Here is a 22,447-nt window from a genome sequence, read left to right as displayed (position 1 = left end):
TTTCAAGTAATAGTATTCTGTGGAATATGCTTTGGGATAAGCTATGTCATCATGACTGATACATGAACCTTCACTTAAGGTGGACTAAATTCTACATATGGTTAATCTGGTCCATTTTATGTTGATTACCACAGCCTTTAATTTTTGGTGGAATCTCCAAATTTAGTAACCCGCCTTATTGGGATGGGAGATGATTTTTAGTAAAGGGCACAAAGACAAATTGGTTGAAAATGATTTAATAATTTTAGTGCACTGTGAGGCAGTTTTGCAACTTTGAAGCATTTTTATCTGTTTTTCAGAATTGCAATTTTTTTTCTGCTTTTTAAATTTTGAATTTACTTTTAGTTATTTAAGCCTCTTCCTCATTCTTGGAAACATTATAGAATAGAAAAACATTGGAATTTTTCTCTGTTGTGGATACTTATAATGCTAGATACTTCTCCTTGTTAATAGTTATGTATAAAATTTATTCATAATAGTTGCATTTATTTCTAGGTTATTTTGATGATTGTCTCCCCTTTATTCTATAACGTTCTTGAGGACAGAAGGATTATTTCTGGTTTTGCACCCTTAGCATTTAGCACAGTGACTGACACATTGTATAGGAATTTATTGGATAAATAAATGAACATACATAATATGGCACATTAATATGTATTTTCCATATGCTTTTCAAGGCACTTATATTTTTGAATTGGGTTAGACCATAAATACCATTTTGCAATCTGCTTTTTTTCCACGTAACAGTATACCATGAACATCTTTGTGCAATAAATAGATTTCCGCAGCATTGTCTTAAATGACTGCTAGGATTCTGTTACGTGTATTTTGTAGTTATTTAACCAATCTCCTTATTAGATGTTTTGGTTGTTTGCAATAATATACTGTTATAGATTGTGTAGGGCAGGTAGAGTTGGTTGAAATAGAAATTTTAAAAATTAGAGGACTTTTCATAAAACCTGAAAAAACAGAAAAATGATTAAAGATACATTAAAAAGCTTATAATGTTTTAAGTTATTCATTTCAACCAGTTTCGTTTGGACATTTTTTTCCCTTCTCACATGGCCATTATTTTCAACCAAATCATTTTGTGGTAGCTCTTCTAAACTGATTAAAATAAATAAGACAAGTAGTGTTCTTCTCTTATGGGTGAAGAAACTAAGCTTCAAAAATGGTAAATTTTAATAATTAAGTATATAGTAAAGACATACAATGAAAGGTCAAGGAGAGAGTAAATCTGTGTGCTATAGTAGTTTGGGAAGGTTTCACAGAGGATGAGGGACTTTAAAGAATAATGGGGATTGGATAGATGAAAAATAGTAACATGAGCAAAAGCTTGAAGGTATAATTAAGTCAAGTGTCACTGAAAAAATTAGCACAGAGAAAAACTTAAGGAAAAAGTTGAGGTTTTAGAAGTTGAATGATGGGAATATGCCATTTTGGGGTAAGATCTTTCTGGGCAGGTGATGCTTGAATCAGGAGCACAGTGCAAGGAAATGAGCTTGAAGTAAGACACATCAAATGTGTAAAAAGCAATGAGCTGGGGCCGGCCCCATGGCCCAGTGGTTAAGTTCACGTGCTCTGCTTTGGGGACACGGGGTTTTGCCGGGTTGGATCCTGGGCGTGGACATGGCACCACTCATCAAGCCATGCTGAGGCGGCATCCCACATAGCAGAACTAGAAGGCCCTACAACCAGAATATCCAACTATGTACTGGGGGGGGTTTGGGGAGAAGAAGAAGAAGAAGAAAAAGATTGGCAACAGATGTTAGCTCAGGGACGATCTTTAAAAAAAAACAAAAATGAGCTGCTTTGTAGGGAAATAACTGAGAAAGTAATGTAATCTACAATGTTTTATTACATCCAGGCCCATATTTGTGAAAAGGATGTATAGTTCTGTGTTGATAGCACTATAGAACCTAACTGTGTAGATCTGAATATTATATTCTATTTTGTGGGACCAGGTGTCTTAGTGTGATGGGAGTAAAAGACCTGGGATATGATTAAGTAAGTGATAGAGGAACAGAAGCCCACTGGGGGGCAGTATGTAACTTGCCCTCTGTATATCTTGCCATGGAGCAAAACCAGACTACCAAAAGAAGGGCTGTGTGGCTTTGTAGTATCCCATGCTCCATTTTAAAAGTAGTATTTAATAAAAAGGAAGAGCTAATTTTTACTGAAGAATACAGGAAAGTTTGTATTCAGATTGTTTTTATGAGGTTATAGACTGAAGGTATTAAGTAATACTGAATATGCATATCTTCTAACCTTAATCAAAAGAAATGCTCTGAAATCAATCAGAAGCAGATTACATCCCTGCAGAAAGTTTGAAAGAATGCAGTATTTTACCATAAAAAGAGCACAGCTTTGAAGTAAGACAGATCTAGTGCAAATATAGCTTCAGTGCATATTAGCTACAAGTCCTCCATCAATTTATTTACCTGTTTATAGCCTGTTTCTTTATCTGTGAAAAATGAGTTACTACCACCTTGCTGTATTGTTACAAAGATTAATTGGAATAGCAAATACATAGTACCTAACGTGGTGCCTGGCATGGTGGTAGCAATCAATAAATGGTAACTATGATTTTTGAAAGATTAGAATTACATAGTGGAAAGAGCCTGGACTTTGGACTTAGAATCCCTGACTATGGTGCTTACTTGCAGTGTAACACTTGAGTAAGTTAAGAAATCTTTTTGATCTTTAATTATCTCACAATAAAATGGGGTATTGCCTACCTTGGAGAGTTGTTTTGAGAATTAACTGAGATAATTTATAATTTATATATAAGTACTAACTGTCTGACACATAGTAGGCTCTCAGTAAATGTTAGTTCTTTTACCACCACTTCTAGGTCATCTTGTGAATTCTTTGGTAAATTGAAGTCATTGTCAATGTTTTCCTCGTTATAAAATGGACCCAAGTGGACCCTCAGAGTTGTAAACAATTACCTGCCTCCCTTTTCCTATTCCCAGACTGGTGAAATTTCTGATGAAAAGTAGGATTCTTGTATTTAAGGATCGTTTCTGCTAATTTATTATATGCTAAATGCTGTAAATACAAAGTGAGTAATGCGATTCTGTCATCAATAATTCAGGAAGAAAAACATATAAACATAATTACAATACTGTATAAGAAGTGTTACATTAATTGATATGTGTACAAAGTACGTGTGAGCAAGGAGTAAGTTAATAAAAGAATTTGAAGGTTAAAAGATAATAATATTTTGTTTAGACTCTTATCATCATAGCTTAGCTAAGGCAGATAACAACTAACATTTATGGATCACTTACCATGTGCCTAGCAGTAGTTTAAACTCTTTACATGTTTTAACTTATTTAATTCTCACAAAGTAGGGAATATCATTATCCCTGTTTTACAGATGAAGAAATCACACAGGGAAATAAATCAATTTGCAGCCAGTAGGTGATTAAAGCTGGTATTCAAACCCAGGTAGTTTAGTACCAAAACTCAAGCTTAAAATCACTACACAATACTGCCTCCAGTTACTTAATCACTTAAGTATCCTAATGACAGGGGAAAGGAAATGCCCAGTAACCACCTCAGCTGCTTAATCCATTAAAGTAGAGTGGCTGCTAGAGTTAGCTGAGAATTTAGTATCTGAATTTAGTGCCTATGTGACAACAATGTGAAATTCATTGGGAATCTCAAGGGTGACCTCTGTTGTGCTTATAAATAAATACAAAATCAAATGATTTTTATAAAGCTAATTAGAGCAGGGCTTGGGCAGAGGGAGCAGTTTAAGGAAGGATTTCATTTCTTTCAAATTGTTGTAAGCCTTCCCAGATGCAGATCAGTAAGGCCATTAAATCTTTGCCCATGAAACTTAAAAAATGGTAAAGATGGTGTGTAGAGGACAGGCATCCTGATGTTCAGATTCATGAGTCCTCTTGAAAGGTACCTATTGCACCCAGTTTAGAAATCAATTACTAAGCTATATTACAGAGATACCAAGAATTTAATCACTTCTCACTGAATATTGCTTGTTTAAGCAGCCCACGCACTTACCTATTTTTGTAGGAGTTTAGTTCTGATATAGGTGCACTGTAAGCACAGAAGCAAATAATGGTGATGAGAAAAGAAATGTATGTATTTTAGTTTAATTAAAAGCAAATGTCAAATGACAGCAAGTTGGTACTTAGAACAAGACGGTAAAACCCACGTGAACCTCAGGAGATCAAAATTAACAGTAGTTCAAGCATAGTATACATGCATTTTATTGAGTCAAAAGTCAGAAATTATCCAAATTACAGTTGTGTGATATGATTAAAAAGGAATACAGAAGAAAATACACTTATATTATAAACAGGAATTGTGCATACCAGTTGAATAAAATGTTGCAGTCAAATTGACTGTTTTCCTGCAAGATCTTACCTGTACAGGAAAATGTTTAGAAAGGAACAAGAGAGATTATGTAGAGCAAAGTTACTTTATGTACCTTCTTATTTTCCCTTCTGAAGAAATAGTTACTTTTAAGCTGATTTTAGCCTACAAATGATTGTGAACATTTTACATCAAATGTAAATCAAAATTAACTTTTGAGTATTTTCGATTATTTTTTTTTAAGATTGGCACCTGAGCTAACATCTGTTGCCAATCTTCTTTTTCTTCTTCTTCTTCCCCCAAAGCGTCCCCGTACCTAGTTGTATATTCTAGTTATAGATCGTTCTGGCTGTGCTATGTGGGATGCCGCCTCAGCATGGCTTGATGAGTGGTGCCATGTCTGTGCCCAGGATCGAAACCGGCAAAACCCCAGGTAGCCAAAGCAGAGCACTCGAACCTAACCACTCAGCCACAGGCCAGCCCCTTGATTAACTTTTTTATTCCCTACATAGATTGTGGGCCCCTGGAGCACAGAGTTTCCATTTCATAATTCTTTGTTGTCCCCATAAATTGTATAGTGCCCTATATCTCATCTTTATTGAATAATTAACCAATTTATTTGATTTTGCTAATTGCAAATTGGGAAAAAACGTATTTACTTTAACATGTTCCTTACTAAAAATAGAGGTTATATGTGTATGTGTATGAACATATACTTCAGTCTGTGCGTTGAATTTCTTTAAGAATATGGATTTATTTTTCCCAGTAGTTTCTGATTGCACAAATGACTAGGTGCACTTTGCAGGGAGCTGTTTACCTTGTTCTCAAACTGGTTATTGAATACTGCCAAAGGCAGCCCATTAGGTGAGCGCAGAGCTGAAGAGGTAGAAAAACCTTGTTTCCTAAGCTACTGAGAGGATTTTCACATTAGGTTGGCTCATGACCACATCTTTATAGTTCCATGCAAGTTCCTGACTATGGGAGTCGTTGTTAAAGGTAAGGTTTTTCTTACGTAATCTCATTTTAAGTTGTGAATTCCATTTTAACAGAGCAGTAGTAATGTGACTGTTTTGCTGCTAACTGTGCAACACATTGGAGACTGTAGTAGTTGTGTTCTTATATAAAGAAATTAGTACTTGTTAATATGTCAGTTACGGGTAGTTATAGTTTAATGTTTGCTTTTCCTAGGGCTTGTTTTGATTCATCATTTTTATTTAACTCACTGGAAGCCATCTGTTAGTTATATTTTAACTTTCAAGGTTCTATGTAATTTGGTTTTTGTTAATGAAATGCTATAAACAGCATTATGAAGCTTTTCTCTTTTAATCTTGAAAGGAAAAAAATCCATATCTAAAAAAGCAATCACAAAGAAGAGGAAAACTGTCACAAAGTCACCTACTGTACCAGAATTTCAGGTAAATGTTTCAATTTTGTCTCAACATTTTTTTAGTTTAATTTCTTTTTCAGTGTTTATATTGTTCCTCAAGAGATTCGTTGAATTCTACTGTAACACACATTCTTTCAATGAAATGTTTGCAATTATAACTTTTTTCTCTGCAAGCACAGACGTAGCTAAGATTTAATCTGCTGGTATTTCAAAATTTTTTTACCTCTCTTTTTGTTGATAGTGAAAAAATCTCTGTGGTTTTTTTTATATGCTCTACTGTATTATAGAAGTAGTTAAATAGAAATATATATAAAAATAAGTTTGTAAGTGAAAGTCTTCTAAGAACATAATTTGTACATGGTAATATTGCCTAGGTAATTCGTTTTCATTTATTTGGGCACTGTAGAAATGATAGATTTATTAACTTAAAAAACAAATCTTTTAACTCTTAGCTATATATGAACTTCATAGAGAATATTAAGTAAAAGTTAATGGCCTTTAAACATTTCTACAAAAAAATAGGAATTCGCTTGTACCGCCATATGATTATGTGAAGAGTTTTTTGTTTGTAGCTGATACTTAGAGTAAGCAAAGAATCTCGCCCTAAATAAATATTTATTTTCTAATTTATAAAAGCTATGTTTTCTTCAACAAATGACTTTCTTTAAAAATGTCTTTGTATTAGTGTGTCCAGTCTATTTCTGAAAGTTTTGTGACCTACTACTAAATTGCCAAAAAATAAAAGTGATGTTAAAATGAATTTCTATGATTCTCAAGAAGAAAATAAAGGAGTAATAACTATGAAAATATATATTGTGAGTTTAGTAGTTACATATATCCAAAAATGTAGACACAGCTGTTTTTCAGTAAAAATCCTATTTTTTGGAAATGTTCTTATGGAAGTTACTAATTAATAAAAGTTTAATATTTTTAAATGAACAGTGAAAGAAAATAGACATGATTTTCTCTTAGTATTATTTTAGAATAGAGTATTTTTAATAACATTCTTAGGATGAATTACAAACATTTCTACAAAATCCTTTTATATAAAGTAAACTTGGTTCTAGCATATTTAGTAAAAAATGTGTATTTGCTGTTTACTTAGAGGCCTTTCCACCATTGCTTGTACGTGTTATTTAATGCTATAATAGTATATCATCCTTCGACTGATGTCATGCTAGCCTTTGCTATTTCTTCCACTCATTTTTTTTCTCAATCCCTCAAAGTATTCATCCTGGGAATATAGATCTCAGGATAGATCTGGCCCGCTGTTGATATTTGTCTCCATTCCTATCTTAGTGGCTGGACTTTTATATGTAATAAGTGGCATAGACAGTGTTTTTAAAATTGCAGGTGATATTCATTAGTGAGACATGAAATCAATTTAGTGGATTCCATGACCTGCATCTGTTTCTTAAGGTAACAAAGTTAAAATAGGAAAGAATTTATGAGTATGTTCAAAAATATTACCCAGTAAGGATAATGTTGTTTCATGAAACTTTGCTTTCGATCATGTGTGTTTTATACTGGGTGCAATGCAAAATGTATTTTTGACCATGGGTTGTGAGCAGAAAAGTTTGAAAAATACTGTCTTAAGTGATGCTTTTTGTCAGTCACTGACCAATTTGCTTACCACTGTCAGAAACTTAAGGTCAAAAGTACATGTTTTGCTGGAGTGAGCTGTTTAAAATAAATAAATAAGGTCCCCTTCCTGGTTCTTAAGGTGTCCTAGAATGTGTGTGTCTGTGTGTGTGTATTTGGCTAGGAATGGGGAATAGAGTTATGAGAATAGTGGTTCTTATGCCTAGTTTACGATATGAATACCATGGTGTTACTCATAAAGAAAACTGACAGCTATCTCCCAGGAAATAGGTCATTTGCTTCAAATAAGCCAAGAATAGGACATAGGCAATTTTAGTCATTAGTAAACTTTGTTACATGCAAAACTTATAGTTTTGCATCTCAAAATAATTTTATGTAGAGTTTCTTTAATTACTTGAAAGTTCCCCACATTTAAGAAGACTATTATATAATAAAGAAGTGAATTTTTCTTCCCAAAAGCTCTAGCAATATGACATTTAGCACCTCAAATTCTGCAGATTATTCGTTTTATCCAAGTTGTTTTAAATATCACATTTCTACTATTAATAGCTAGAAGATTTTCTTCATAGTATTCATTCTTAAATGCCTCATTGCTGAAAATAATGAAACTGTTGATGAATAGATATTAGACCCCTTTTGCAAAATCTGACGTATTTGCCACAGACTTGTTGTCTTTAAATTGACAGTAAAACATGCTTAGAAAGAAATATTTTCAGGGGTTAAATTGTGAAGTTTACTTTTTTTAAGTCCTAATGAATTTAAAAAGTGAATCCTGTTTTAATCTCAACTACTTTTTAATTTGACAGTGTTTTTGTTGCCTTTTTTAAAGCTAGAACTCAAACTCCTCTGCCTGTTTGCTTTAGGAAAAATCCTTGTTTATTTATGTAGATACCTGATATCTATACCTCAGTTTAAGAAGAAGATCATCCACCCCTATTTAAAGTATACATTGTATTATTCAAATGGTGGATTGGATTTCTTTTTTTTAAGTATTGTAAAGGGACTCATCATACTTGTGCCACTTTTTCCTAAAAGTTATGTCAGTGGTTCTCAAACTTTATATAGTATAAAAATAATCTGATGCCTTTATTAAAAATGAAAATTCCTGGGTTTCATCCTCAAGGTTTCATCCTTGCTTCAGTGGGTTAGGGGGGTTCTAGTAATCTGCATAGTGGTTAAGCATATGGATTCTGGAACCAGTTTACTTTGGGTTCGAATGCCAGCTTTACCATTAACTCTATAACCTTGGGTAAGTTATTTATCTCTTTGTGCCTCCAATTCCTCATCTATACAATGTGGTAATAATAGTACCTTACTCTTAAGAGTTGTGAGGATTAAGTGATGGAACTTATTGTTTTGTTATTTATTTTTTCAAATAAGCATGCCAGATGCTTCAGACAAAAAGTACTGTGTTATAAGTAGGAAAATCAAATAAGAATTGGCTTAAAGCATCTATTATTGACCTTTCCTGCTTTTTCCAGTTACTTAAGACCTTGAAATAAATCTCAGATTTGGTCGTATTTCATAAATCATGCAAGGTCATGATTAAGCTTACACGAATTTCAAAAGTGAAAAGCCAAGTATTAGTATTTGTATCATTATATTTAATCAGAGTGAAAATTTATGCTTAGCCCTACTCTGGTGTTATGGTGGGTTACACAGTTGGCTTATAGGAGAATGTGTTGGATTTTTTTAGCTAGCAATAATTGCAAAAATTAGGAAGTACTTTTATTTTTAGTATTTAGCATATTGGTGATTTAAGCTTTTATATCAAATTTAATAGTTATTTATGACTTTTTAAAAATGACTAAATCATTTTTTTTTTTTAAGGATTGGCACCTGGGCTAACAACTGTTCCCAATCTTTTTTTTTTTTTTTCTGCGTTTATCTCCCCAACCTCCCCCCCACACACAGTTGTATGTCTTAGTTGCATGTCCTTCTAGTTGTGGGATGTGGGACGCCACCTCAACGTGGCCTGACAAGCAGTGCCACGTCCACGTCCAGGATCCTAACCCTGGGCTGCTGCAGCGGAGCGTGAACTTAACCAGTCGGCCACAGAGCCAGCCCCATTTTTTATTTTTCTTTATCAGTTTCATAATGTAAGAAAGACTGTTAACTGAAAAATGAATATCAATTTTCTTAATAAAGTTAAATTTTTACCAAAATTTGAGAGAGGAATCTTATATGAATTCTCTTTTTGTACACATTTATAATAAAGACATAGAAAGTATTTAAAAATACTTTTTAAATTTAAAAATACTTCCTATGTATGTCAAGAGTGTGTCATCTCAATAAGAAGTTTGTTTTTTTTTTTTTTTTTTAAAGATTTTATTTTTTTCCCTTTTTTCTCCCCAAAGCCCCCTGGTACATAGTTGTATATTCTTCGTTGTGGGTCCTTCTAGTTGTGGCATGTGGGAGGCCGCCTCAGCGTGGTCTGATGAGTAGTGCCATGTCCGCGCCCAGGATTCGAACCAACGAAACACTGGGCCGCCTGCAGCGGAGCGCGCGAACTTAACCACTCGGCCACGGGGCCAGCCCCTCAATAAGAAGTTTTTAATATAAGAGCCTTAGTTACCGTAACTCTGCTTTTCATTGGTAACCGAAATCTTTCACGTAATACATATTTGCTCCTGTTCCATAGGTGTGATTAATTCTAAAGGCTGCTTTGCAGAGGAAGTCCAGAATCCAGCTGCTAAGACTTGCATAGTAGCATTGTTTTCAAACATAAGCATAAACTCACTGATCCTTAACATACCTCTGGAAAAACTGTATTTCTCCATTTAACCAATGGAGAAGCTAAGGGATGTGAAAAATTGAGACTAAAATTAAAATGAGACTTTGCTTCACTGTTAAAGATCTTTGATTATATTATTATGTTGAATTGCCACCTCTTAAAATGAGTATTTTTAACTTTAGCTTTTTGTTTCACTTTAACAGTATGGGTTTTTACTTCCCCCTAAAATTCTCTGAATTTTTAAGTATAGTGCATTGAGAGAAGCATCTGTTTTTAATCACATAGTAGTAAAAAATATCTTACCTTGTCAATCAGACTTGTTTTTCACATCACACATGATATCCTTACTTGCAGGTTTTGAAGTAGTCATTATTGCTGGTATGGTGATCATAAGAAGTGAGAAAGCATTTTCCTGTTCTCATAGTTTTAACGGATGTTAATATAATTTTAGTTTAAATACAACATAAATTCTGAATTTACAACATGCATTTAGTGTTTTACTTACAAGTTTTATAATAAATTATAGGATTGTTTTATTAGAATGGTAGTGAATGTGGACTTACTGTTTTGTACCTGTTCATTTTGACTTTTCTGCATTGTTTTCCCTTTGCTTTTTAATGTAATTCACTATATTGTTTATCTTTGTATGCTACCTTATGTCCTTTCTGAGATGATTAAAGTAAATATCTCTCAAACCTATTGAGTTTATACCCAAAGGGCATAATTTTTAGCTTGAAGTAGTGTTAAAGTTAAGGAATGATTTATTTTCTAAGTTTTCTGAGATGTGGTCATGGAGTTCTTTTGATCTGTATAGGACCTCCCCTCCCCCACTACATACACGCATTTCTGGTTCTCGAGTTGAAGAGAGGTCCTTTGAATATTTACCATTTAATAGAAATGGAAGCTTAGATATCCTAAACTATAATACATGTTCAATTGTTGTTAGATTTTTTATTTTGTTTTGTTTCAAAAGACCCGTTAAAGAATATGATGCAGTAGGAGGATGATGAGTCCTAGGTTCTATGGTTTCCTCTACCAGTGTGTCGTCTTAGATTACTTTACCTCTGTTAGTTTTAATTAGCTTATATATGAATTGGAGACACATCTTTTTAGTCTAGGCCAAGGTTTGGACCAAATTACATATTTTTGGTCCCTTTCAGCTCTAAGATTTATGATTTTGTGACTGTGTCGTGAGTTGCATCACGTGAAACGTTAACTTGAGGGAGGATATGACAACCTAAAGAGATTCTTCCTGGGGGATAAATCTCTTCTTATAACTTCTGCAGTATGACTGAAAGAAAACCTTCTCTCATGTGTGATGGCAGTGTGACCTAACTGTAGTCTGAGCTGCTGTGGAGCTTCCCTTTTCACCCCTGGAGGCCCTGAGCCTCAGATATGTTTTTCAAATTCAAGGTAATGAGAAGGAAGTTTTAATAATAAGGTGTTTTGCTTTGTTCAAAAGTTGCATCTGTTCTCCTTATTAAGGTGAACTTCACTTACTGGATTGATTTTGTGTGTGTGTGTGTGTGTGTGAGGAAGATTGGCCCAGAGCTAACATCTGTTGCCAATCTTCCACTTTTTGCTTGAGGAAGATTGGCCCTGAGCTAACATCTATGCCAGTCTTCCTCTATTTTGTATGTGGGATGCTGCCACAGCATGGCTTGATGAGCAGTCTGTAGGTCTGTGCCTGGGATCTGAACCCACAAACCTCGGGCTGCCGAAGTGGAGTGCGAGAACTTACCCACTACTCCACCAAGCTAGCCCCATATTGGATTGATTCTATTTTTAAAAGCACTATTTGAAGTTGAGTTGAGTTTAAAAGCCACATATATGCCTTACTTTGTAAAACAGAAGAAATACAGGGTGTATATGACAGAGTTGTCATTAATCAAATTATTTTTTTCTTTTGATATTAGTCACAAAATTAGAATTATGTTCCTATACAAGAATTTTCTAATAGCTTAACTTGACTGTATATTTTAGGTATCTATATTAGGTATATATTATATCTATATGTAGAGAGAGGTATATATTAGCATATAAAGAGAGTATCAGTTGTTTTGTAGATATTAAGTCATTTTAAGATAACTTCAAAGTAAATATTATTAAAAATATTTTAACCCTCAAATTCAATGAAATTTGTGTTTGAGTCATGTTATTTATTTGAAGGAACATTTGTCTTATAATTGTGCATTTAATTCGGTATTCCATTTTCTATTTGGAAATTAATCTTTTTGAATTTTCTTACTCATTAGCTTCCATAGTACCAGAATATTTTAGTAGCCATGCAGATTTATAATTCATAATCATTTAGTACCTCACTGCTCAAAAGTGTGATCTGCAGATTATACCTGGGAACTTGGTAGAAATGCAGAATCCTAGGTCCCACCTCAGACCTACTAAATCAAAAACTACATTTTAACAAGATTCCCAGGTGATTCTTAAGCACATGAAATTAAAATTTGAGAAGCAGTGATTTAGTACAACTTACTAACTAGATACCTAAGCCACTTGAAAGTTATTTTATAGCTCGTAAGCTATGGAAATCATTTCATGGTTTGACTTCAGAACTGTGTTATCTACTCCTTTAAATGGATTATAAATATTTGTTCATCTCATGACTAACTGCTAATTAAAAGATCTTCAATTTTTTAGGATGGGTTTTGTTGTAGGGGTGTATGTTTTCATTGTTAGTGTAAGTTTTTACAAACTACATGCAGAATGTACTCTTATTTCTTGTATATTGAGACAGCCTAAGTGAAAGTGAAAATTCCTCTGAGCTTTGCCATATGTGTAAATGAGAAATCTATGCTGTGATATTAACTAACACACCAAGTTCAGTGAAAAGGGTGTAACCATCTGCATTCTCTGAGGGCAAATTTGACTTGGTAGTCATGATAGCAGATTATGCAATAGAAAGTTTAGTTCCCACTGAGTACTTACTAAAAACCTGGTGTTGGGCCAACATTGTTCTGAGGCTTTATAGATATAATAGAAGTTAAAGACATTGTCCAGTTCTAGAAGCACTTACATAGTTGGCCAGTCCACTGCTTGACCATCAGCATTTCTTCTATAACTTCCAAATAACAGATTTGGCAAATGGGAATGTGTAGTTTTTAATAAATATCAGCTGCACTGTCCTGCTATATCACTGTGTACTGTTTTCTACTCTGAAATTAATACTGGTTACTTAAATACATCTTTCCTGCTTTGTCAGTTCTGTGAGTTTGAAATTATGTAGATATTTCTATTAATAATTAATACTTATTGAAATTTATAATATCTGTGATAATTTTTTCTTAGTCTGTTAGGTTGAAACATGTTGCCACTTTTGTAGATCAAAGGTGTTTCAGCTATTTCATATGGTTCAACCTAATAATAAAGGAAGTTTTAGGGGCTTCTAGTCTCCTATTTTTGTCACTTAGTTACTCGAAATGATCTTATTGTAACACACTTTTACTTTTGTTGTTTTTGTTTGTTTTCTTTTAAAAGAAAGTGTGCCTTTTAGGAAAATAATACCCTTACACAGAAATTGATGAATGTAACAAACACGAGCTGATAAAAATTAAATTAATAGCTTTATAAATATAATATTTTTTAATTATCATACAGTATAAACATTACAAGACTTTCATTAATCTAAAACTTTGCCACTGTATGTGGTTCCAGTTTTGTTTTATAAGTTTTTTCTTTTTCACAATAGATTTTTTAAAATATGAGCTTAAATTATTTTAGGAAAAAAGTTAAATATGTTGAATTAATTGGAAAAATTCAGTATTTTACAAGAACTAAAATGTAGTTATTAATATTTTTGTTGCTGACACTTCACTGTTTAAAACTTTAGTAATTAAGCCAATTAGTTTGATTATTAATAGCTAAAAACCAATTATTTTGGCCATTTGCTAACATTACCAAAGTGAAATAAAATGAGCCACACAATTATGAAAGGAAATAGATGCTATCTGTGGAGATGGTTTTATTAAGGACTACTAAGATCATGTTAAGAGCGTACTTTCGTTTACTTCTTTGACTATATTACATGTAGTTCAAGTCCTTCTTTATTAGAAATCCCAACAGCAATGATACAGTTTGTTTAATTGTATATTTAGCAACCAAAGCAAAGGTATAATGACAGTTCTCCAGGGTGCATTTATTCACCTACTAGGAGATGCCTGTTGAAGCATTTCTTAAAGGTGATCCAGTAAACTGTGAAATCTAGGGTGAGTTTCCAGATCTTTGTCATTCTGGGCCGAAAGTTAATAAGGTTAAGAAAGTACCTGGATTATAAAACAAACTGAGAGGTGAGGATGTGGGACGAAACCACCAATGTTGAAATTTCAGTTATTTTTATACTAAGCCTGAAGTTCATACATCATAACAAGTAAATATCTTTTAAAATATAAACTGCGGAGCTTTCTTTGCTTTTTGCTGTTACAAAGACAAATAATTGTAAATTCAGTGTATGTTAAAACAACTTCTGTTACCACATTTTGGGTGTTTTATATTATGTGTTATCAAGCTGTGTTTTTGTGTTTTATTTTAGCTTATTTGCACTAATCTTGATGAACTCAGGGAATTAATCACAAAAATCGAGAATGAACTCAAAGATCTGGAAAACAGTAGAAAAAAATCGGTAGGTGTTGATCCAAAAGTTCTATCTATTATTGTCAGCATTAAAATTTATTCCTGCTTTTTTCTAAAGCCTTTTTTATCTTGTTCTCCTGGATTACATAAAAATTTGCAATGACAAATAGAAACATTGTTTCTTTTATTTCTCCTATGTGGTCTAGTTTTCATTTTTAATAGACAAAAATGGTGCCGGGGCAAGTAAATTAATTTTGTTTGCCTGGTTTATATCAGGTATAGTTTTAGATATTTCCCAATATACTGGTTGGTTGTTTTCTGACTGGTAGTTTTTTGGTAATGCTTACCTCGCAGATATTCTTAATTAATAATGTACTTTTAATGGAAGTTTATTGCTTGGTAACATAAAATTTTAATTAGGTGTGATATAAATAACAGATGTAAATTGTTTAATCCTGCCCCCAGATGTTTTTGATACATGCTTAACAATATGTCTTTTTTAAGAACCTTTATCAGCTAAAGGTCTTTTTTTAACTTTCACTATGTATTCTAAATTCATAATTAATCTTTACCTTCATTTTTCATTGTTCTTGAGAGAATAGTGTGTGAGGGCATTATATTTATTCACTCAGCACTTGGTAAAGCACTCAATTATGTTATTTATTAAATGAGTAATAACCATTTAACTGGCATTTGTAGTTCGGTTATATCACGGATTTGAAACACAATTACACACCAATAAATGGGGAAGGCTTTAAGTTTTGAAGAAAATCAACCATCATTTAAAACTTCCTTTGTTCTGTGCCTTAGGAGTGTCATGAAGCCTCTTTTAGGTCTTTGCTCAGAACCTGTTAATCTAGAATTACATATAAATTACGGTTAGTGACAGAGCAAGCTTCATATCAGCAGATTTATAGTAGTCATTTTATATGCTGTTTAGAAAAGACATATTTATAGCATTCTGAAGGGAGGAAACTGAAGTACTGAAAAGTAAAACGTTCTGAGGTTATTTAATACAGGAGAAAATCAGCCTTAAACATTTCAGGAGTCTCTCATGTGATACGCCTGAGAATATCACTATAATCTAGGAGATAGAATAATGTTCATAATGATAGCCATCACTTAATAAGAAAACATATTCAATATACAATCTGAGAATGCAGAAAGCTGCATATTTTAGAAATATTTCCATTGAAAATGGTTTAGACCCTTATTAGACTTATGTTTTTCATATATGTATACTTTAGTATGTGGGCAATCTCTTGATATGAAAGACCAAGTGTTTAAAATTTACCTCTGTGATATGTATCTCAAACAACATTTATGTTAGAATATTTTTTCCTCAGTCAAAAGTTTTTTTTAATATATTTCATGTTATATACTTATAAAGGACTGATTCTATGCCTTAATAGGCAAGAATAGTCTTTTAATCGGTGTTATTTATAATTTTTTGCTGAAGCTGTTTGTTTTAGTGGCTTGTCCATACTTCATGACTCTAAACAGAATTCTGTTAAATGAATTTGCTAATTGTTTTTCATGCTGCAGTTAAACATAATAGATGCATCTTAATTTGTTCCCATATTATAAATTAGGGTTTTATTTGTTTTTAATGGATAGTTTTAATCAGAATAGATTTATGTACTTATGGCGTGTGTTGTAAGAGAAAAAGACTTCTGCAAGCATCCTAGAGTCTTTCTGTAAAGCTATTCACTTCACTTCCATTGGTGATATGAGGTATAAGCATATTGCCTTCCTTCACAGGAACCAGTAGAAGAAGAATAAACGAAAACATAAATTACAAATACTTGACCTGTAGTCTTTGGGGACGTGTTTATCAGAAAACTTGAGGTTATATATAGAGTTTAATTGATTAAATTTTGTGTCTCTAAATTTGACTCCTGGTATTTGCATATTAGTTTTAAAATATGTTTTCTGCTTTTCAAGAAATAGAAATTCTTGGAACTGTACTTAGTGGGAGTAATTTTGTTAGGATTACCAGCATATAGGCTATTTCTCTTTAATTTAAACTGCCTAAAAGATTGTTTTCATGAACAGCTTATCTCAGCCAATGAAATGGCCATACAACATAAAGGAAATAGACATAAAAGTTTGCATCTCAGTATCATTGCTTATTTTACAAAAGCTAGTACTGAGTGTGATAGATGTTAATTGTAGGAATTAAATTTATTGAATGTTTATGTTAATATTAAATACCAGTGTGTTTGTCTGGTATCAATTGGGAATAAGGTGATCCATTTAACTGAATTTTCTCTATAACTGAAACCTAAACCTTCAATACTAAAACTCTTATTTTAATTGTTAATGAAAAACTTCCCTGCCTCCTTGTACTGTATTGAACACAATTTAACTGTTTCTTGATGACTCAAAGATCATTATGAATATCCATAATTGTGCTGCTACCCTGAAAATCGATTGATATCAGTAACTTTAATTATACATTCACCAAAAGGTCTTTATGCCATATATTTTGAAGGTTTTTGTTTGTTTGTATTTTTGCTTTTGTTCTGTCTCTTCATTGTCAACTTATCATTTCTTGTGTGTATCCATGTGCTAGCCCTAGCTGATATACTGTGGATTACAAACCAAGTAACCATATTTATTAGAATTGGGCTTATGGTAAGGACCTAAGGGACTTTCTTAATAATGAAATGCATGAAGTTGCTGATATTGACAGCTATTTTGACTGATTTCTTGCTTTGTGGGCTTCCTTTACTGTTACCAGAAAATCAAGTGTTAATATTGATCTTCATAAGAGAATATCACTGTCAAAACTAAAATAGCATTTAGAGTCAAAACCATTCTATTATTCAACATCAGTTTTCATATCTACAATAATGGCTCCAATAACAAAGAGGATATATTCCATATAAACATTTGGTTGTCATAAATGCCATTGCTAAAGATGGAAATTACATATTGATAGAAAATTTAAAATGGATTCATATAAACACCTGGCTGCTTTAGGGGGTTTCTTCTCTGCAGGGCCTTTCCAGATAGTTTTCCTACCAAAGCAACAAGGAATTATTCCATTTTCTCACTTAGGTCAATATTCCATTGAAAAAGCTTTCTTAACCTTTAGAAATGTTTGCCAATGAGCTACTCATTGTTTTGGAAATTTTACAGTCTTTTAAAATCTAGATTGTGTACTCATTCTTGCAAGACAACTAATTCCATTTATGGTTAGTAATCTGAGGAGAGAAAAATGCTTTAATTTTCTTGTTTGCTCTAGTTCATTTGATCGCATTAGTTTATTTAGAAGCTTATTTAATAAAAGATCGACATCCCTTAGCTCCTGCAGTCCTAGACCTATTTATTGTATACCTGACATTTGTTTAAAGTGAAGCATCTGGTTGAGATAAATAGAAGTATATAGTTTGACAAAGTCCTTTAATTTTGTCTTTCTCATTATTATTTAGATTATAGGATTATTTAGTGAGCTAAAGAAGAAATCATAACATTTTATTTAGATTATAGGATTATTTAGTGAGCTAAAGAAGAAATCATAACATTTTCTTGTTTTTTTATCTTTGAGGTTTTAGTTGAGATAAAATTTGTATTTTGCCTCATTATTTGGAAAATATCCTTTTTAACCTAGGAAATTTATGAGTTTTCCAGAAAGAGCTAAGATATTGATAAATTTGCCTGATCCTATTATATTTGAAATTTACTAGATGTTATTGACTTCTAAATAATCAAAATGGAAGATTTTGTCAGGCTTAACCAGAAGTGGTTATATTTCTGAGTTTTTTATGTGACTCCTTTTTTTCTCAAATCTGCTTAATTTTCTTGTGTTTTATATCATAATTTAGATTGTCAAAGAGGTGTTAATCTTTTTTTCTTTAATAAGGAAAGATCTCCGTAGAGATTGGATGTAATAGAAAGTGAACATCTGCACAGCCAGAAGGATCTACAGCTGGAATATACAGCTATGTACTGGGAGGCTTTGGGGAGAAGAAGGGGAAAGAAATGAACATTTGACAAAAATAAGACGTTATTTATAAGAAAAGAAACCTTGTCTAGATTATATAATGATAAATGATAGTCTTATCAACATACATAAACTAAAATTTAAAATATAAGACCATATCTTTTCTAATACATCTTTTAGCAGTTTAAGGATCTCAACACTAAGCAGAATTTAAGATGGGCTTCAAGTATTTCTAAATTTCATAATCAGTATGTAAGAAAAGCTATAACTGCCTGTGCTCGTTGATCCTATAATCCTATTTGTGATTTAACTTTTATTCTCCCCATTTTTACCCCCTAAAAAAGTAATTTACACAATGGTGTGTTCAGCAGACTACCTCTAATAGTGGAAATTTGGAAAAAGCCCATATGTCTAACAGTAGGGAGGTGACTAACCAAGCAGTAATATTAACACAACAGTATATTATGTAACTAGTAAAATAAAATATTTGTAGGTCTTTGTTACTACATGGAAATGCTTATGAAATGTTAAATTTTAAAAATATACAAAATAATATGTGCATAATGATTACAATATGCAAAAAGCCATGTTAAAAAGAATTGGAAAAGAATTTCAAGTAATGAATAAAATTAATCTTAATATGTTCTTAAAGTAATTTAAATTCATAATGCAATAATAATACTTCTCTTGCTTAACCAAAGGCTGAACTTTAGCTAGATGAAACATTAGAGAAATCAGAGGCTTAGGTCAGAGGTGGTGACACCCCATTTTTTGGTCACAGAGTTCTGTATAAGCCAGAGGTTATCAGGGATGGTTCCTCCCCACTACCCCACACCCCAGAGACTTTTAGCAATGTCTGAAGACATTTTTGGTTGTCATAGTTGAAGAGGTGGTACTGGCACTTAATGGATAGAGGCCAATGATGCTGCTAAAAACATCTTACATTATAATAATCCTACAATGCACATGACAGCCCTCAGAATAAAGAATTATCTGACCTCAAATGTCAGTTGTGCAGGGATTGCAAAACCCAGGGATAAACCCATAATTGCTGAAGGCCCTATTCTCTCATTTTGTTTGCTGTTGCCAACTTATGGGGAGAAAACAAGTTGCTGTTTTGAAAATTAGGTAGAAATCAATGAAGTCATATACCAGATCCCATAACTGAGAGTATTTTATTACATCATATACTTCTAATTCACACTCATAGTTGATGGAACTTGTGAATGTCAGTATTAACCTTTACTCTTTATGATTATATCAGATAGTTTAAAAAGATTCTTGATCTTAGCTTCAGATCCATCTTAGCTGTCTTCAATCCATTATGATGTATGGCCTCTCTTAAGAATGTTCACCATTTACCTTTTGCCTTCCTTAATATAAGAAATGAAGAAGTTACAAATAACATGGTTGTATACGTATTTTCTTTATTCATTTTTCGAAAGATGATATAGTCTTAAAAAGTGAAGATGTAAGGAATGATAAACAGGTAAATGGAAAAATATAGTCAAATTATGTATAAAACTTCACTTATTATATGAATTTATATGGGCCCAAAAACATAATTGCATATAATAAAAGCTTGATATAAGGCAAAAAAATTATATGTTAGTCTTATTTTCTAACACCTGTAACAAAGAAATTTTACTCTATTATAATGAAGAATTATGGGATTTTTCCTTCTTCTCTCCATTCCGTATCTCATTTGCTCACAGTGAGGGATCAAATCAAAATTATTTTATAGCCAGCTGTTTAGAGTACAAATTCTATTTTACTACAGTGTAAAGAACTTTAGGTACATTCAGAGTCCTGAATATGCCCTGATTAACTTTATTTAATGACTTTACTTGTAGATGTGGTTGTACTAATCTCTAAATCGTCCTTAAAATTAGTTTTATTTAAGGTCTTGACAATTATATGATTATGTATATTGTTTTCTTATTCTAGTTTGTATGGTAAACTATTTAATGGTTAACAAAACTGGAAACTGTCTCAGTTGTGGGGGGGAAAATCACTTTGTCTTTAAATAGTCATATTTAAAGCTTTTAAAAAATTAAAATGGCCTTTTGGAAACCCTGCACAACAGATAAAATAAGTTTCTTTACCTGTCTTAGTTACAGATTCTAACTTATTCCTGAGGCAAATATTTCCTTAATGTCTTCTGTGTGCTGTGCATAATACCAGGAACTCAGTAGGGATCCAGAGTTAAAACAAAGTCTTTATCCTCAAGGAATTCACTTATAGAGCTTAAGATTTTATCCCCAATCCTGGGGATAAATTTTTAATTTTAATCAGGGTTGTTTGGGCTCACTCCTGTCCTTTTATATAAGATTTAATCTAATTTTCAAGCTGTGTTCATGCAGAAGTCACCAAACACTCTAGACATTTGCTCACTTCCTTTAATTGCATGTTTATGTTGTTTGGGAGTAGGGTAAAGGGGCAGATAACATATGAACTTTATGAAGAATCAAATGTTAACTGACATGTTCAAAATAATAGTGAAAAAAGAAAGCTAGATGACAGGAAATGTGAACCAGAACAATATATAAGTGGTAAGACAAAGCTTCAATTGACTGTAATCACTGAATTATCTGAGAGTGCATTATTCTCATTTATCTATGGTAAGTCTTGCTTTTGGGTTTTTTTGACATTTAATAACTATGTAATGCTGTATATTCCTAGCGTGGAGTGAGCTTCAAGGAAGAGTTGAACTAAGTGACAGATCCTTCTATAGAGCTTCATAGTGTAGCTTTTATAATTTGCCTTAAACCCTTTTGAATTACATATCACATGCACTTATTCAAATATAGGTAACATTTTAAATGTCAAATATTTTTCAAAGCTCCAATTCAGTTTGTGTTATCTTCTATTTAATGGTTACTTACTACGTTCCACTGACAAGAGTTCTGGAAAATTGAATTTAAATTCTTGGAGTGCTTAAGGCTAAAAAATGAGCTTTGCATGTTCTGGTTTTTTATATCACAGAAGATATAAAAATGTTTGGAAAAACCCTAAAATTTAAAGATAGAATAGTTCATGCCTTTTGTGAATTGAGGGAGAATATCATCAAAAAACTGAGAGGATTGAATGCCAATAAAACTTCCCTACCATTTTATCAGACTCTAGAAAAAGAAGAGAAATGATACATTATATATTGAAAGAAAAGAAACCCAGAATCTGGCAGAGAGTGAAAAGGAGCCTATGTAGAGGGCACAAAGTCCACATGTGGATACTCTAGTACTTTAAAATAGAAAAAGGCCTTATGTGGAAACAATTTCTTTTAATGAAGATGTGATTCTAACAAGTAGTAGCAGATGCTTTTAAACAGGGCAAGAGCAAGTAAAGGAAGGTTTATTAACAGTATGAGACACTGATAAGACAATTGAAAAAAAACCTACAAAAGCAGATCTTAGAAGTCCAAGAGTATTAATAGCCAATAACCGTTTAATATAGGATATAGGTTGTAGCCCTCGAAACTTGAACAGTGCTTGAGAGTCACTGTATTAAAATACAGCACAATAACTTGCCCATAATGATTGCCCAAGTCATCAAGAGTTAAATTATATTCATTGTGTGTTCAGAAAATCTGAAAGACATATACCTTAGGAACATTTCTATCAATTTTTTAAAGTCTTTTGCTTGTAAGGAAAAAACCTCAGTTAACTAAGAAATTTTCTCATGTAGTTTGAGTGTTTATTGGGGGTCCACTCTGTGGTAGGTGTTGTGATAGAGCCTGAGAAAGTAAAAATAAGTAGGTTTTAAGATATTCCAAGTTTTAATTTCACTTAATGAAACTTCTTATGCTCTGATGATACCAAATGGAGCATTACTTAGTGATTCAAATTGT

At 32.5% G+C, this 22,447-nt stretch overlaps 1 protein-coding gene across 6 annotated transcripts in view; it reads left to right on the top strand.

Moving 5' to 3' along the window:
* Positions 1 to 22,447, top strand: part of BRD10 (bromodomain containing 10) — a 106,648-nt gene that overhangs the window by 46,836 nt on the left and 37,365 nt on the right. For 5 of the 6 annotated variants that reach the window (XR_002803230.2, XM_023627326.2, XM_070248295.1 and 2 more), the window contains 2 exons: positions 5,680 to 5,759; positions 14,611 to 14,700. Coding sequence is in view for 5 of the 6 variants with exons in the window: in XM_023627326.2 (XP_023483094.2) it covers positions 5,680 to 5,759; positions 14,611 to 14,700 (170 nt within the window). In the remaining variant the exon portion in view is untranslated. The remainder of the gene's footprint in view (positions 1 to 5,679; positions 5,760 to 14,610; positions 14,701 to 22,447) is intronic. The other variant, XM_023627327.2, reaches the window with a different exon arrangement.

The sequence above is a fragment of the Equus caballus genome, chromosome 23 (genome assembly GCF_041296265.1).
Source record: "Equus caballus isolate H_3958 breed thoroughbred chromosome 23, TB-T2T, whole genome shotgun sequence".
Taxonomy (NCBI): domain Eukaryota; kingdom Metazoa; phylum Chordata; class Mammalia; order Perissodactyla; family Equidae; genus Equus; species Equus caballus.
Note: the sequence above shows the minus strand (reverse complement) of the source record. Positions and strands in the feature narration are given on the sequence as shown.